Source organism: Amblyraja radiata, chromosome 19 (assembly GCF_010909765.2).
Source record: "Amblyraja radiata isolate CabotCenter1 chromosome 19, sAmbRad1.1.pri, whole genome shotgun sequence".
NCBI lineage: Eukaryota > Metazoa > Chordata > Chondrichthyes > Rajiformes > Rajidae > Amblyraja > Amblyraja radiata.
The window spans coordinates 10,812,612-10,829,044 of NC_045974.1; the positions used below are offsets into that span (position 1 = coordinate 10,812,612).

Consider the following 16,433-nt stretch of genomic DNA (forward strand, 5'->3'; position numbering starts at 1 on the left):
TGCAGCTAACCAGTGGTTTGCATCATCCAGTGTAGCCTGTTTTTCTGTTCATTAAGTCTTCTGCGGACAGTTGTCATTGACAAATCCACACCTGACTCCTGAAGAGTGTTTCCCATCTGTTGGACAGGTGTTTGGGGATTTTTCTTTATTATAGAGAGAATTCTTCTGTCATCAGCTGTGGAGTTCTTCGTTGGCCTGCCAGTCCCTTTGAGATTAGTAAGCTCACCAGTGCTCTCTTTCTTCTAAATTATGTTCAAAACTGTCGATTTTGCTAAGACCAAGGTTTGGCTGATGTCTCTAACAGTTTTATTCTTGTTTCTCAGTCTCACAATGGCTTATTTAACTTTCATTGGCACAACTTTGGTCCTCATGTTGATAAACAGCAATAAATGTTTCCAAAGGTGATGGAAAGACTAGGTGCTGAGGGCTCTCTTATACCTGAATTAAGGAGGCAATTAAACACACCTGAGTAATTATAAACATTTGTGAAGCCATGTGTCCCGAGCATTATGGTGCCCGTAAATGGGGGGACTATGTATAAACACAGCTGTAATTTCTACATGGTGAAACCAACATGTATAAAAATGGCCTTTAATAAAATCTGACAATGTGCACTTTAACCACATGTGATTTTTTCTATAACAATTCCCAAATTGTGGAGTACAGAGGCAAATAAATAAATGATGGGTCTTTGTCCCAATCATTATGGAGGGAACTGTACATTAGAGAAACATAAACAGTCAATTTGGGTATTATATATATTTAAAATCATATGGTAGGATTGAGTAAAAAAGTTATTTTATAAGCTGATACAGCTAAGAATCATTTTATTACTGCTTGGTTGGAATGGCCATTAAATTATTTGAGAGAGAGATTCACTCTTGTATAATACAGCAAAAAGCACTGTTTATTGCAGTGGAATGCACTTGTGGCCCTTCGGAGGTGACATACTGTCAAGTGAGTTAACCGCACAAATATTATACATTAAATTTTTAAAGACCTGGCCAGAAAACTTTCAAAGTGGAAAACAATATAACCTCCAACGAACGTCACTGGCACGTAATCTCCGGACACCATCATCAGGATTCTGTTTCAGCTCCATTTCCAAACCCTGGTCACTTCGGGCCAGCAATCTAAGTTTGGCATCAAACCATGCACAGCACGCGTATCAACAAGGATTCAGAATAAGATGATACGATTGTCAAATGACATAAGGATGGAGACTTCTTACAATGATCTGAAGTTTCCTCTTGCTAAAGAGAGATTGTTGAATTCCCTAGATGTCAAGGCACAACAAGCTTCCGATTATTACCTGCTTTTTGTTGTGGAGCTGACAGACACAAGTTATGCTGTCAACTTGTCATAGAGTCATACAGCGTGGGAACAGGCCCTTCAGCCCAACTTGCCCACACCGGCCAACATGTCCCATCTACACTAGTCCCACCTGCCTGCATTTGGCCCATATCCCTCTAAACCTGTCCTATCCATGTACCTGACTAAATGTTTCTTAAAGGCTGCGATTGTACCTGCCTCAACCACCTCCTCCGGCAGCTCATTCCATACACCTATCACCCTTTGCCTGAAAAGATTACCCTTCAGATTCCTATTAGATCTTTCCCCCCCTCACCTTAAACCTATGTTCTCTAGTTCTTGATTCCCCTACTCTGGACAAGAGACTCCCCAAAACTCGATTAGCTATTTGGTAAGATTGAAATGAGCTATGCTCAATTTTTAATTTCAATCTTATTCCAAACTCTGTTCACTAATATGTGTAAGCCAACTAGGATTTCAATGTTGAAACATTGATCACTATCACACCTATGAACATTGATTATGAACTACTGGGAAAATTTGGGAACACAAGCCTGGCTTGTGAATGAAGTGAGGCTCAACCATGGGATGTTACCTCCTGAAAATAGCATTACGACATGCGACCACCCTTAAATTTCGCATCCAAATTCCGCAACAATGAATTGAGACAAAATTAAAACAAAATGTCATCATCTTCAGTTGCTGACTTGATTTAGTTTAGTTTAGTTTGGAGATACATCATGGAAACAGACCCTTCGGCACTCTGAGTCCGTGCCGAACAGCGATGCCTGTACACTAGCACTATCCTACACACTAGGGACAATTTACAATTTTTACCAAAGCCAAATAACCTACAGACCTCTACGTCTTTGGAATGTGGGAGGAAACCAGAGCTCCCGGAGAAAACCCACGTGGTCACGGGGAGAACATATAAACTGCGTACAGACAGCACCCATTGTCAGGATTGAACCGGGGTCTCTGGACTGTAAGACCGCACCTCTACTGCTGTGCCACTGTGATCTTCACTTAGCTGGCTGAGAAAACATTTTAGTCACATGGTTTCAAAATTCAATTTTCTAACAATTGAAGGAAGTCCATGAATTGTAGTAAAGATGCAACAGGAAAGTGTACTTCTTAGAAACATATAAATTATTTTTTTATTTACAAAGCCTGTTACAAAACGAAACAAAAAAACATCCCTCACTAGAGAATATCTCCAACCTGGGGGTGGAACTATGGCAGTGTCATTCAGAAACAAAGTTTGTTCAATTTATACGCCATTGAATTAACTATTTACAGCTATTCTAGACACCATTCTGTTAACAATACCACAAAGATGTAGGGAGGCATGGAATGAACACAATCGTACTGCTGGAGGGTAGGTGATGGAAAATTGCACAAAGCAAATTGAAAATGTGTAGTGTATAAAATTTTTTACAGGAAAAGAACAGTCACGGTATGGCACAGATGAAGATTTTTGCATGCTTTTGATATCTTCAAATGGGGAATGGGGGGGGGGGGAGGGGGAGGGGGTAGAATTTAAATCTGCAGTAGGAAAGCACAATGAGGCAGGTGCAAAGTTTTATCTGTGCAACAGCAGTATTAACACACCCATGACTGACCAGCATTGCAAAACCCACAGAGTTTTGTCAGAATGCCATGGGTCAACAGTGTAACAAAAAAATAAGGTGTAAATAGAAAAACTTTTTTTCCCCAAGAATTCACTGAGATTCAGCAATAATATAATAATGCTGTATAAACTATTTTCTACAAATTTTTGATCAGCTTTATATACAATTGTTACATCAATACAAAAGAAGGCATACAGTAATCTGCTGTCTCTTTATGGCTGACAGGTTTATGCATTGTGTCCATGATTTGTACTGGTACAATATACAATACCAAGGCCCACAATGTGGGCAACTATTGACTCTTGTTCTAATTACCAGACCGTCCCCTTCAGTCACGGACTTCTCCTTGCATCTCACTACCCAGTAGTAGTTCCTGACAAGCACAGTCAGTTTTAAAAGGAAAGTTTGTATTTGTGACAGACTTCAGCATTATTTTTTAATATATTTATATATAAAATTATTCTAATTACTGGGAATTCACTTCCCACCCCCTGTAGTCTTATAACAACCCACAATAAATTAGAAAAAATTAAAATACTTAAAAGCTCCTAAGCTAATCATGACAAAACATTTGTGCAAAAATAACAACGGATATGTACACAATCTTCAGTCTAACAAAATGTACATAGCAAAAATTCAATCCAAATTCATTTAAAAAATATATAAACACGCAACTTTTGACATTCCTAAATTCTATTTCTGAACCTATCCTGGCCAGTTAGAGCATTAATAAAATGATAAATCATAAATTAATGAAAATTAACACTAACAATTAAAGGAACACCTCTTAACTGCATGGATGGTGATTAGCTTAAGAAAAATAGTTCTCTGTGCTGTAACTTCATTTTAACAGTCTCTGCACACCAGCTTTAGTTTATTACACAGAACAGATTTCGCTTTTACTGTACCACTATTAAAACCATAAAAATCCATTCTTATTAGAGGAAAATCCATGTTTACTCTAATCCCTGCCTGTTCTTTTCTAATTGGGAAGAATCCGTCACAAAATAAGTGCACTTTTAACACTGAATAATAAGACATCATTAACACTTCCTATGCTTCTCCTTTCCACTTATCCCCTCTCATCCCTCTGCATCTTCACTCAATACATTATCATGCTAGAAAACTCCGCTGTTTCATTACACCTTTTAATACAAAGCTGGTGACAATCCAGTTTCTGTCACTTGCCTTTCAGCTTAAAAAGGTTCTCTCAAATTGCCAACTCTTGCCAATTAGCGAAAACAAATTTTCCCTTGGCAAAGAAAAATTGCATTTGAAAAGTTGTTTGTTTGTTTTCTGGTAGCGAAAGAGTCTACACAGGAATGGAATTATAAATGCCATTGTAAAACATCAGAGCCGGTAAAACTAATCTGAGACTTTTTTTTTCTTCAATACCCCAACACAGCGAAAATCCACCATGTTGCTAAAACAACGTTTTAATGAAAGCATATATCATTTATATAAAAACTATAGGAATACAAATCAGTGTAATCACGTTGGATTCCATAAAATCTGCCAATTGTCGAGAATTTAAAAAAATTCCAGGTAAAAATATGCTTTGATACATTTTATCTTTGTGGATATGTCAGACTGATTTAGATCATGATTTATATTAATTATCTTCGAAGGGGAGGGGATAATCATGATTATCCTGGCTTTTATGGAATCCGGTGTATTGCGTTACTGGGCACCCCGAGACCACCACCAGAAGGACAAGTGATACAGGAATCTCTCTGGTCAGTAAATCACCACATCTCATTCAGCCAGCATTGCTAGAAGAATGGGGGAGGGGGGGAGGAAGGGGGGGGTAAAAGGCCGCTCGGAGGTATTGGCTGAGATGGAGGCATTCTTCACGTCTTCAGAGCAGAGGTTTGTGTCTCATCAGCGCAGTCCTTTTATGCAGTCGAAGGCGAGTACCAGAGCCTCATTCAACGACTGAAGCTTTTCAAAACTACTTTCCCGCAAAAAATGGTGTTCACTGCTGGATTTTTGGCTGCAAAAAAAAAGCAAAAGTACAATTAAGACAAAGAAACAAAGATGCTGGAAGCATGAGCAAAAAACAAAAGGGGAAACTCAGCTTGTCAGGCAGCATATTTGAAGGGAATGTACAGACAACATTTAGGGGCTCAGGCAGCATATGTGGAGGAATGAACAGACCACGTTTTGGGTCTTGGCCTTTTTCAGGCTGAAGAAAGGTCCCAACTCAAAACTTCGACTGTCCATTCCCTCCACAGATGCTGCCTGACCGTCCACAATGTAATTAAGCTGTATAAGATGAGAGCTTCTTGCATGTAGCAGGAGTAGATTTAAAATTATTAACATTTACATTAAAATTAACTATAATGTGTTTCGTTTCCGTATCAGTAGTTAAAAAGCTAGCCCTGATTTGTAGATGATATTTAAGGATGTTTTTTAGATCTGTAAAGCATATTGAAAGACAATAATTCGATCTACTTTAAAGCATTTTGAGTAAGTAAATTTTGAATGAATGAATGATGCTGCAAAGAGTGCAGGAGTAATGTTTCCTCTCTCCTCATACAGAAAGTTTGGTCAGAGAAAGCGAGGGTGATAACATTAAGATGAAATAACAATTGAATTGGCATAACAGTGGGTCAAAGATCGATCAATGAGCTACATCCTCAACAGAAAACCATCTGAACCAGAACATATCAAATCTATGGCTGCCCCCAAGTAAAACAACATCCTCAGACTGTGCAGTCAAATCATAAGACTTAGCAAACATATTTATAGACAGTAGGAAGAACAACGACCTTCCAAGTCAGCCAGGCTCGTATGTTCATTATCATCACTGCTACTTTGTAATTAATGACCACAATAAATATGCTCCATGTCTGCTTCATTCCCAACTTCCCTCAATGCATTCAAAGTTACACCCTTTCAAATGAATATATCTGTGATTCATGTCAGCGTTCACCATTTCTATTGAGGCAGGGTGTAAGGGGTGGCACAATGGTGCAGTGGTAGAGTTGCCCAGAGACCCTGATCCCATCCTGATTACAGGTGCTGTCTGTGTGTAGTTTGTACGCTCTTCCTGTGGCCGCTTGGGTTTTCTCTCGGGGTGCTATGGTTTCCTCCTGCACTTCAAAGACGTACAGGTTTGTGGATTAATTGGCTATCATAGAATTGTTACCTGTCCCTAGTGTGTGGGATTGTGCTAGTCTACGGGATGATCGCTGGTCAGAACGGACTCGGTGGGCCGAAGGGCCTGTTTCCCTGTTGTAAATCTAAAGTCTCTCTAAGTGTCAGTGCGCCATTATAGTGCACTTCATCAATTGGTGCTCTAACACATGTTTTGCTTTGCAACATGAATTATTAACACTGAACACGACTCCAGGTAGATGAATCATGCCCTCCCTATAGAAACCCATTGTTCTGGGAGAGAATGGATTGCTGGTGACAGACCAGATGGAGTTCAAACAGGAGCTTGCAATTGAACAAATTCCCAGTTGCAGCAGATTCGACCAAATCCAACATAAAAAAAAATAAAATAATGCAGGATTAGCTGACCTCAAATAGGTCAACCATTACAGTCCTATGGTTAGTTTCATAACTACCAACCCTATCATTATCACTCTTGTTCTCTGCTGAAATGCATGACAGGCACTTGTGCAACTCTGCCTCAGAAGAGATCATTCACTTTAGGACAATAAACAAATCTCGCCAAGAGAGTAAACCTGTGTCCTCCAAATTCTGAATGCGTGGTTGGGTTATTGATTCCTTGAATTTAATTCTGGGTAGTTCATTTTAAAAAAAAATCAGAAGAAATCTGCAAAGTTATCTGCTAAAGTTTGCAACCAGGCATCTAAAAGGAAGTGACAAAGGGCATTGGGGCTAAGTTCAAAAGGAATGAATTCTTACATGTTCCAGTAATAACATTCAGTCATTCACATATCTGGCATTCAAACCACAGAGAGCAGAGACAGCTTGAGGTGTCCCCGATGTTTTTGATTCAATAACTCACAGTGCATTCAGAAAGTATTCACTTTTATCACATTTTGTTACGTCACAGTCTTATTCTAAAATGGATTAAATTCTTATTTTTAATCATCAATCTACACACAATACCTCATAATATAAAAGCGAAAACAGGTGTTTAGAAATTTTTGCAAAGTAATTAAAAAGAAATAGCTGAAATATCACATTTACATAAGTATTCAGACTCTTTGCTATGACATTCAAAATTGAGCTTTGGTGCATCCTGTTTCCATTGATTATCCTTAAAATGTTTCTACAACTTGATTGGAGTCTACAAGTGGTAAATTAAATTGATTGTACATGATTTGGAAAGGCACACACCTGCCTATATAAGGTCCCACAGTTGGCAGTGCATGTCAGAGCAAAAAAAAAAACAAGCCATGAAGACGAAGGAATTGTCCATAGACCTCCGAGACAGGATTGTGTCGAGACACAGATCTGGGAAAGGGTATATAAAACAATTTCTGCAGCATTGCCGGTCCTGAAGAGCACAGTGGCCTCCGTCATTCTTAAATGTAAGAACTTTGGAACCATAGAGCTGGCCGCCCGGCCAAACTGAGCAATGGGGGGAGAAGAGCATTCGTCACGGAGGTGACCAAGAACCCGTTTGTCACTCTGACAGAGCTCCAGAGTTCCTCTGTGTGGATGGGAGAAACTTTCGGAAGGACAACTATATCTGCAGCACTCCACCAATCAGGCCTTTATGGTAGAGTGGCTAGACGGAAGCCACTCCTCAGCAAAAGGCACATGACAGCCCGCTTGGAGTTTGCCAAAAGGCACCTAAACAAGATTCTCTGGTCTGATGAAACCAAGATTGAACTCTTGAATGTCAAGTGTCACGTCTGGAGGAAACCAGGCACCGCTCATCACCTGGACAATACTATATCTATGGTGAAGCATGGTGGTGGCAGCATCATGCTGTGGGGATGTTTTTCAGTGGCAGGAACTGGGAGACTAGTCAGGATCGAGGTAAAGATGAACGGAGCAAAGTACAGAGAGATCCTTGGTGAAAACCTGCTCCAGAGCATTCAGGACCTCAGACTGGGGCAAAGGTTCGCCTTCCAACAGGACAATGACCCACCTGGCCAATCGATCCAGATCCTACTGCAATCTTTGCCGTGGAGCATAGAAACAGGCCCTTTGGCCCCATTCATCAATACCAACCCGGATTTATAACTGAGCTAGTCCCATATGCTTGCATTTGGTTCATATATATCTGCACCTTTCCCATCTATGTACCTGTCTAAGTGTTTATTAATCGTTACCATTGTCCCCGCCCCTAAAGCATTCTCAGGCAGTCACACAGCTCTTAATGTCAGATGAAAATGCAGTTATGTTGCCGGTGACAACTGCTGGAGTTCAGCGAGTGAACAGGATTTGGATTGAAACCGAAACTCTTGTTTCCTCCAAGTGACTACACGCAAAAGAGTTAATTATAAACCAATCCTGCCATCAAAAGGTCACTCAAATGAACTGCAGCGCCACAGGAGCCATGTTAAGTGATGCAAACAGCCTGTTACCTACTTGTCTGTTACCATGTGCGGAGTTGGTGGTGGTTGATGGACTGGACTGTGATAAAAGTGTACTGCTGCTTTTCCCAATCTACAGAAAAGATCAAAAGAAAATGAAGATCACATAACATGAACATTTCCAAAAGATACTACTTGGTGGCAGAAGGAAATCCAGCATCCCGAAAATATAACCATCTAGCAACATTAAATCATTCTAATCACGTGAAATTTTATCTTTTCTAAATAATTATTCAATGTTAACGATGTTAGTTTCCATTCAGCATCTTAAAAATGATATACTTTAAATGTCAGACTTCATTGAATTGTCGTGTTAACATCTCAGATGACCTGTCTTGCGCCCAGCACATATATGTAAGCACGACAAAGGCGTGCCAGTGCCTCTATTAGAAGTTTAAAGAGCTTCAGTATATCTCTGAATACTGCAACAAACGTTTACAGATGTGCTTCAAAGGTTGCATCTTGGCCTGGTATGGCAATTTCAAGGAACGCAAGAGGCTGCAGCAGAGTGTGGTGGATTCAGTCCAGTTCACCACGGGCACAGCCTTCCCTTCCATCAAAAGCATCTACATGTGGCATTGCCTCAAGAAGGCAGCATTTATCATCAAGGATCACCAGTATCTGGGCCAAACGCTCTTCTCACTACTACCAACTCAGGCAGGTGGTCCAGAATCCTGAAGTCCCACATCACCAGGTTCAGGAACAGCTACATTTCTACGTATTAAGATGTTGAACCAACCTGCTCAACTCTATTCCTATCTCGACAAGGGAACATTATAGTCCACCTCCTGCATTACCATTGGACTGACATGTTTTTTTTCTGATTATATTTTAGCACTAATGTCTTGTTTATTGATTAGAGTCATACAGCATGGAAACAGGCCCTTCGGTCCAACTTGCCCACAATGACCAAGATGTCCCATCTACAGTAGTCCCACCTGTCTGTGTTTGGCCCATATATCCCACAAAATCTATCCTATCCATGCACTTGTCTACATGTTTCTTAATTTATTTTTTAAATATTATTTTTATTTTTGAGGCAGGTACTATCAAAATGTTAAAGAAACTAAAGAAACATTGCGATGTTTAAGAAACAAGGTCTTTCATTCACAAAATTACCAAATTTTGTGAAATTTATGGACAATTTATGTATAATTGTTTCACCTTTATTTATCTGAGTCTAAGATAAATCCTGACTGAGAGAAGGGTCTCGACCCGAAATGCCACCTATTCCTTCTCTCCAGAGATGCTGCGCAACCCGCTGAATTACTCCAGCATGTTGTGTCTATCTTCGGTGTAAACCAGCATCTGCAGTTCCTTCCTGCACATCGTTACTATATTCCATTATGGGTGAATGCCAGCATTGCAGCCGTTTTAGAACAACTTAGCTGAAAGTGCAATTCATTCCGGGAGTACAAGGACTACAAACATGCATTGTCTGGTCCAATAATTCTTACTCCATCCAAGTCTTTCTGCAGTTTCTTGGTATTATATGGAGTGAACTGAATAGCCTGCAGTCTGATAACAATGGGGATCTCAGGCAAAGGCCAATACTAATGTTTGGATGTAAATATAGAAAGTCATGCTTCACAAATTTTGTACAATTCACAAGGGATGAAAAAAAGGTTATTTTGTTAAAATGTCTGCATGTGGATATTTTAAAGTACATGGAAATAATGGCGTGCTTGGAGCCAATTGCAAATCTGCTTGGCAATGAAAATCAGCAGATAATGATTTCTTGCCTTAAAATAGACCTGTGGAGTTCTGTTGTGATCTGCTGTGGCATTGTTGCCATGCAGCCAGAAGATTGCTGAGGGTTTGTAACTTCGTAAAGGGCGGCGGGTTGGAGTAGCGGTCGAGTTACTGCCCTGACAGCGCCAGAGTCCCGGGTTCGATCCTGACTACGGGTGCTAGTCTGTACGGAGTTTGTTCAATCTCCCCGTGACATGTGTGGGTTTTCTCAGAGATCTTCAGTTTCCTCCCACACTCCAAAGACGTACAGGTTTGTCAGACAGCGACAAAACCAGAGTATCCCAACTCCCGTATTCAGTGTGATGACCGATCATTTATATAACATATGTAGGGCGGCACGGTGGCGCACCAGTAGAGTTGCTGCTTTACAGTGCTTACAGCGCTGAAGACCCGGGTTCGATCCCGACTACGGGTTCTGTCTGTATGGAGTTTGCACGTTCTCCCAGTGACCTGCGTGGGTTTTCTCCGAGATCTTCGGTTTCCTCCCACAGTCCAAAGACATACAGGTTTGTAGGTTAATTGGCTTGGTATAAAAAATGTAAATTGTCCCTAGTGTGCGTAGGATAGTGCTAATATGCGGAGATTGCTGGTCGGTGCGGACTCGGTGGGCCGAAGGGCCTGTACCGCGCTGTATCTCTAAACTAAACTAAACATCTAAATGTCACCTGAAGATTATGACTGTAACCTATTCGATTAAAATGCTGCCAGTTTGCAAATTACCTTAAGGAATCAAATAAATATTTTATTGACCCTAATCTTCTTACAACATGCATGTGTGTGGCACCTCACTAAGAGATTAAATAAATTGTAAATTGGTCAGGGTCAGATGCTCTCTATATGATCTATGGAAGGCACAAAGTTAATGAGCTGAATGGTCATTCCTCATCCAATTGATATTTTTCTGCTCCCAGAATTTCAAGTGCAAGAGAAAAATAAAACACAAAATATGTTAACATTTTTTTTTTATCGTGATAAGAGGCAATGCGTCTCAGTGCAGTTGCTGTTCACTTCAACTCACTGGCCCCTGGCATTCTTGCACAACAACAAGCCACAGCACCAAGACAGATCTCTTCCAAAATATATGCAGCATTCTTTGAGATTGTGACCATGCCACTGCTATGATGTTTGACAAATGTAACCTCCTCCACCGCACTTCCTTAGTGGTTCCTTGGACTCCAATCATACATATTCCAGCAAAGCCAGTTTAACTCAAGCAATGCTCTTGTTTTTCTCTGCACACCGGCATTTAAATTTAGGAAGACGCACAATCCCATCCTTGACCGATACATGTTTATTCTTTCCTCTCAATAACACAAATGTATCCATGTTCTCCAGGAATGCTGCCTAACCACTGCGTTTCTCCAGCACTTTGTGTCCTACATTATCCATAGATATGAGTTCAACCGACAGCAATCTATCTCTTTTTGTCCGCAAATTGATTTGCTAACCAATGTCATTCTTCTTAGCCTGCCATCAATGGCAGATCATGAATGAGCTGGATAAAATATTTCCTGATATATGGCAAGAAATCACATCTGAGATTTTTAATTTCCTGAGTTCACCAAACCATTTAAACTTTTTTTTCCTCAATCACGTAATGTTATTTGTACCTCATCCCCACATTTCTCCTAAATCTCGACTTTGGTCATCTCCATGCTGGCCTGCCCAGATCCCTGTTACCTTAACCCTTAACTAGTTTAAAACTCGTAATGCTGCAACCCTGCAAATCGACCCTTTCTTGCTGAATTCTCAACCCGAATCGTCATCTTTCAACGTCCTCCAGAGATGCTCCATGACCCACTGAGTTACTCCAGCACTGTTTAAACCTTGTTAATCGTCTCTGTCCAGAACTAAGACATGTTCAGAACTTTACTAAGACATAGTAAACTACAGATTGGGTGCTGCTAAGCAGGATTAGTGCAAGTTGTCATAGCTGTGGCAACATTCACCGACTCTTCATTTACCGCTTGATAAATTAGTCACAAGACAGAATACTATCTGTGTTCAGTTGTCCGTTACAGTGCATGGTGCCAGCAGTGATTATTTCAGAAAAAAACATTAATGATATTACCGCAATCATAATCAAAGGGTTCGGGAAAGGCAGTAATGTCGTGAAAATAAATAAAAAGAGGTCTATCGGAGAGAAATAACTGAGTTTAGAATCTGGATCTGTAACATATTTCAGATTTATGGAAATGTTTGCTCTGTCAATCTATGACTGGATGAGTTGCCAATCCAATGTCGATGGTATTTTACTTCGGAGTCACGTGAGTGACTACGTGAAGAAGCCCGCCAGGACGCATGCGTGTCATATCGCTTTCACGCTTGCGAAACGACAGGCGGGGTGGAGCGTTCCCCCGCAGCGGTAAGTTTGAAACCGCGACCTGCAGGTAAGTGATTTACTCTGCGGTAGTGTTTGTCCCTGCGCTGTTTTTACACAGGGGGGGGGAAGCTGGACAAAATAGTGTCCACAAGTGCTGCGAGTGAAGCTGGCTGGGGAGGACCGCGAAGTTGCGGGAGCCAGCAGCAGCTGAAGGCACAAGCCCCGTAAGTGGGATCAGCTGTGCCGACTTTTGGTCACGCGCCGGCCAGAACACCACGGCCGGGCGGGAGACTATTCAGAATGGGGCCGTCGACTTTGACAAGTCGAAACGGCAGGAGGCGGGGTGGAATGACGTTCCCCCGTAGCGACAGTTTAAACCTGGACCTGCAGGTAAGTGAAACTGCGGTCTTTATTCTCCCCATACTGTTTCACAGGTGGGGAAACATGGAGAGCTGTGCAAACAACGGCAGGCGGCACAGGAATCACCCGTAAGGGAACAGCTGTGCCTGACTTCGCTCCCGCACCGGCCAGATTAGACACCATGGCTGGGCGGGAGACTATACAGAATGGAGCCGTTGGCTTTGATAAGTCAAAACGGCAGGAGGAGGGGTGGAAGACGTTCCCCCTTAATAGGTATGTTGCAAAGCCTACCTGAAGCGTCGCTGAAAATCTGTCGCTGCGGATGTGCGCGATTTTGGCGCCGTTTAGAGGGGGCGGGTTTAAAACGCGATTTTCTCTAGGCTGTTCAAATCGAAGATGTTCAGCCTAGTTAATTATTAACGAAAAATCGCTGAAAGACCCCGTCGCAAAAGCTATTATTAGTTTTAAAGGCCTTGAATAATAGTTATAGTAGTTTAAAAATCAATCTATAAACCCGCGACCACCAGCAACCGCAGGGTCTCATAAAGCAGACAACTGAAGTTAGGCTGTATATTTTTACATTAAAAAGGGCTTCTTAAGATCCCTTTATACAAAGTTTAATGTTGCGAGTAGCTCATTTTGGGCCCATTATATCCCGCCGTATTTTTCTGGGCATTTGGGGCACAAATCTACCGCAATGTGAACGTTCTAAACCAGCGCGTTCCACAGGGACCCACTGGAAAGCTGATTTAAAATGGGCATTTATTTACAGCAATTGAACACTGAATTCCTTCCATTTGGCCTATAAATTAATGTAAATGAGATTTAAAAATCATGTTTTATTGTGAATTATTTGTGAATATTATTTGGACATTTAGGCTATTTAAAAATGTTAATCATTTATTAAGAAATGGATAGATGTTTAGATCTAGTAATTGAAGTCTGAAATTAGCTACAATTAGGTAAACTAATTATATGCTTTAATTTCAGGTCATCCAAGTAAGATTATTTTATATTTGTTTCAGAATGCTTCAATCTATGATAACTGAAAATTTCATTCAGTTCTCTTAATTTTTAAGAAAGTTATGGGCTTTTGACTGTTCACGATCACAGCTTTTTTGTTATGTCCATAGAAAATCAATAGGGAACAAGATGCTCATTTCCGAGTATGAAAATGGCCATAACTTTTTAAATACTTGAGATATGAAAGTGAATTAGGTGTCAAATTAAACTTATTTTTATGCTTTATCTGATGGGATAAATTGCAGACTTGATTTTTAAAATCTCAAAATTTTGTAACATTGCTACCCTTAACGGCAAATTTTAAGCCTGGACCTGCAGGCAAGTGATACTGCGGTCTTTATTGTTCCCATACTGTTCTACAGGTGGGGGGAAACATGCACAAGGCAAAGAAGTCGACCAGAGCTGGCGGGGGAAGACCGCGGAGTTGCGGACGCCAGCAGCGGCCGGCGGCACAGGAATCACCCGTAAGGGAACAGCTGTGCCCGTCTTCGCCACCGCACCGGCCAGATTAAACACTGCGTCTGGGCGGGAAGGCAAGAAGAAAACCAAAAGAGTCGAGGACTGATGAGTCCGACTTTGGGCGGCCAGTGACCGTGAGCGCTGGAGCCGGTTGGAGCGGCTTATGGAGCCGAGCTCCAACATGACAGGCTCCGGGAGATGGAGTCTAGTCACTGTGGGCACTATGTAAAACCCACAGCAGCACCTCTTGTAGGGCTGAACAGTGCATCTCCCTCGTCAGAGGGGAGTACTGGGGGGTCAATTCTGGGCTGACCCTGAAGAGGGGTTTTGACGAACAAAACTACAAGTGTGCAGGGGGTGCAGGAAGGCAAAATCTACTGGTCATGGTGTCCAAATACATACAGCCAGACCACGATGGACACCACTGCAAAAATACTTGGGACCAGGAAACTGCGCATCCCTGAATGTTCCAGTCGTGGAAATAGCATCTGGAAACATGTCGGAGCAGGACTTAGGAAAGCCCTGGGGCTCATAAAGGCGACAACATTAAGGATCTCCTACAGCCAAAGACAGCACCCTTATGCACCCACCAGCAGAACATGAGAAGCTGGTGAAAGCTCAAAGGCCGGGCATACAGGACAGCGGTCTTTTAGACCATAGCCCAGACCGGCCTTTCTGGAAGATGCGCAAACCCCCAACCCAAAAACAAACCCAGACACCGGCGCCTCAACCTCCACGAAGACCACACAGAAGAAGCAAACTTCCACTGGTAACAATGGAGGTAGGTGGGTCTGGTCCCTTACAAATTATAGGAAGAGTGGATAATACACACATTGGTGGGAGATTACACTCTTTTGGATACATGGTGTATATTAACTACAGACACTTATATCCTAAGCAGTATCCAGGGATATACCATTGAATTGTGCAAAAGGGGTAATGGGTAAATCCAACACGATTGGCTGGATTACATTGTACTATATATTCAGTACAAAATGGGAACTGGTAACTGCTAAAGGACTAATTTCCAAAGGCTACTCCATGGCTAGCATCGACCTAAAAGATGCTTACTATTCAGTGCCTACACGGACTGATCACAAACGTTATTTTAAAAAATTCAACTGGATGGGGCAGCTCTGGCAGTATAGAGCTCTACCAAATACATAATCATATGATCATACTAATTGTGGGCATAACTTTGGAGTTGGCCTAACTAGCTGTAACAGCCACCATACAATTGGGTGAAAACTGGGGTTATCATCCATCCAGTTAAATCTAAACTAACTCCTACCAACACAATGGATTATTTGGGGTTCACTATTGACAGCTCACATGTCGGTGACTTTACCAAAGGACAAGGCTACAGTCTTAACTGAGGCCTGCAACAACCCCATTGACATCAGTGAACCGTCTATCAGATTGGTAGCAAGTATAATTGACATATAGTGTCTGCCTTTCCAGCCACACAATTTGGACCTTTGTATTACCAAAAATATACAAAGGGCAAAATACAAACACTCAAAGTTAATACTGGTCATTTCGACAGACCAATAAGCCACCAATCAAAGCTTATGGAATTAAAATGGTGGAGGGATAACATTCGGCATTGTTCCAACCCTATCGTTATCAGCAAACCCTTAGTGGTGCTACAAACTGATGCCAGTGCGCTTGGTTGGGGTACTACCAATTTCCATCTCCATCTGTGGAGGTAGATGAAAGGCACAGGAGGCATCATTATCACAGACACTGGGCATAAACTACCTGGAAATGTGGGGTGCGTTCTATGGCCTAAAGTCATACTGCTCTGGGATAAATCACCAGCGTGTTAGACTACAGAGTGACAATCTGACTAATACAATTTGTAAGGGTGTATCCAGAGAAATATTGGAATATCAGCTACTTACCTACCAGGTAACCCAAAATTCAGTGACAGACATCAGGTCACGCAAATTCAATAAAATAAGACTTAATCACCAGTTACCAAACTATGTTTCTTGGGAACCAGACCTGGGACAGCAGGGAGAGATGCTTTTCACTGCATTGAGGGGG

General features: G+C 41.5%; 1 protein-coding gene across 10 annotated transcripts in view; it reads right to left on the reverse strand.

Moving 5' to 3' along the window:
- Positions 1-2,442: 2,442 nt before the first annotated feature.
- atxn7l1 (ataxin 7 like 1) overlaps positions 2,443-16,433 on the reverse strand; it is a 139,021-nt gene continuing 125,030 nt past the window's right edge. For 9 of the 10 annotated variants that reach the window (XM_033037658.1, XM_033037653.1, XM_033037648.1 and 6 more), the window contains 2 exons: positions 8,459-8,540; positions 2,443-4,935 (listed from right to left, as the gene is read on the reverse strand). In XM_033037658.1, the coding sequence (XP_032893549.1) occupies positions 4,871-4,935; positions 8,459-8,540 (147 nt within the window). In that variant the 3' untranslated portion in view covers positions 2,443-4,870. The remainder of the gene's footprint in view (positions 4,936-8,458; positions 8,541-16,433) is intronic. The other variant, XM_033037654.1, reaches the window with a different exon arrangement.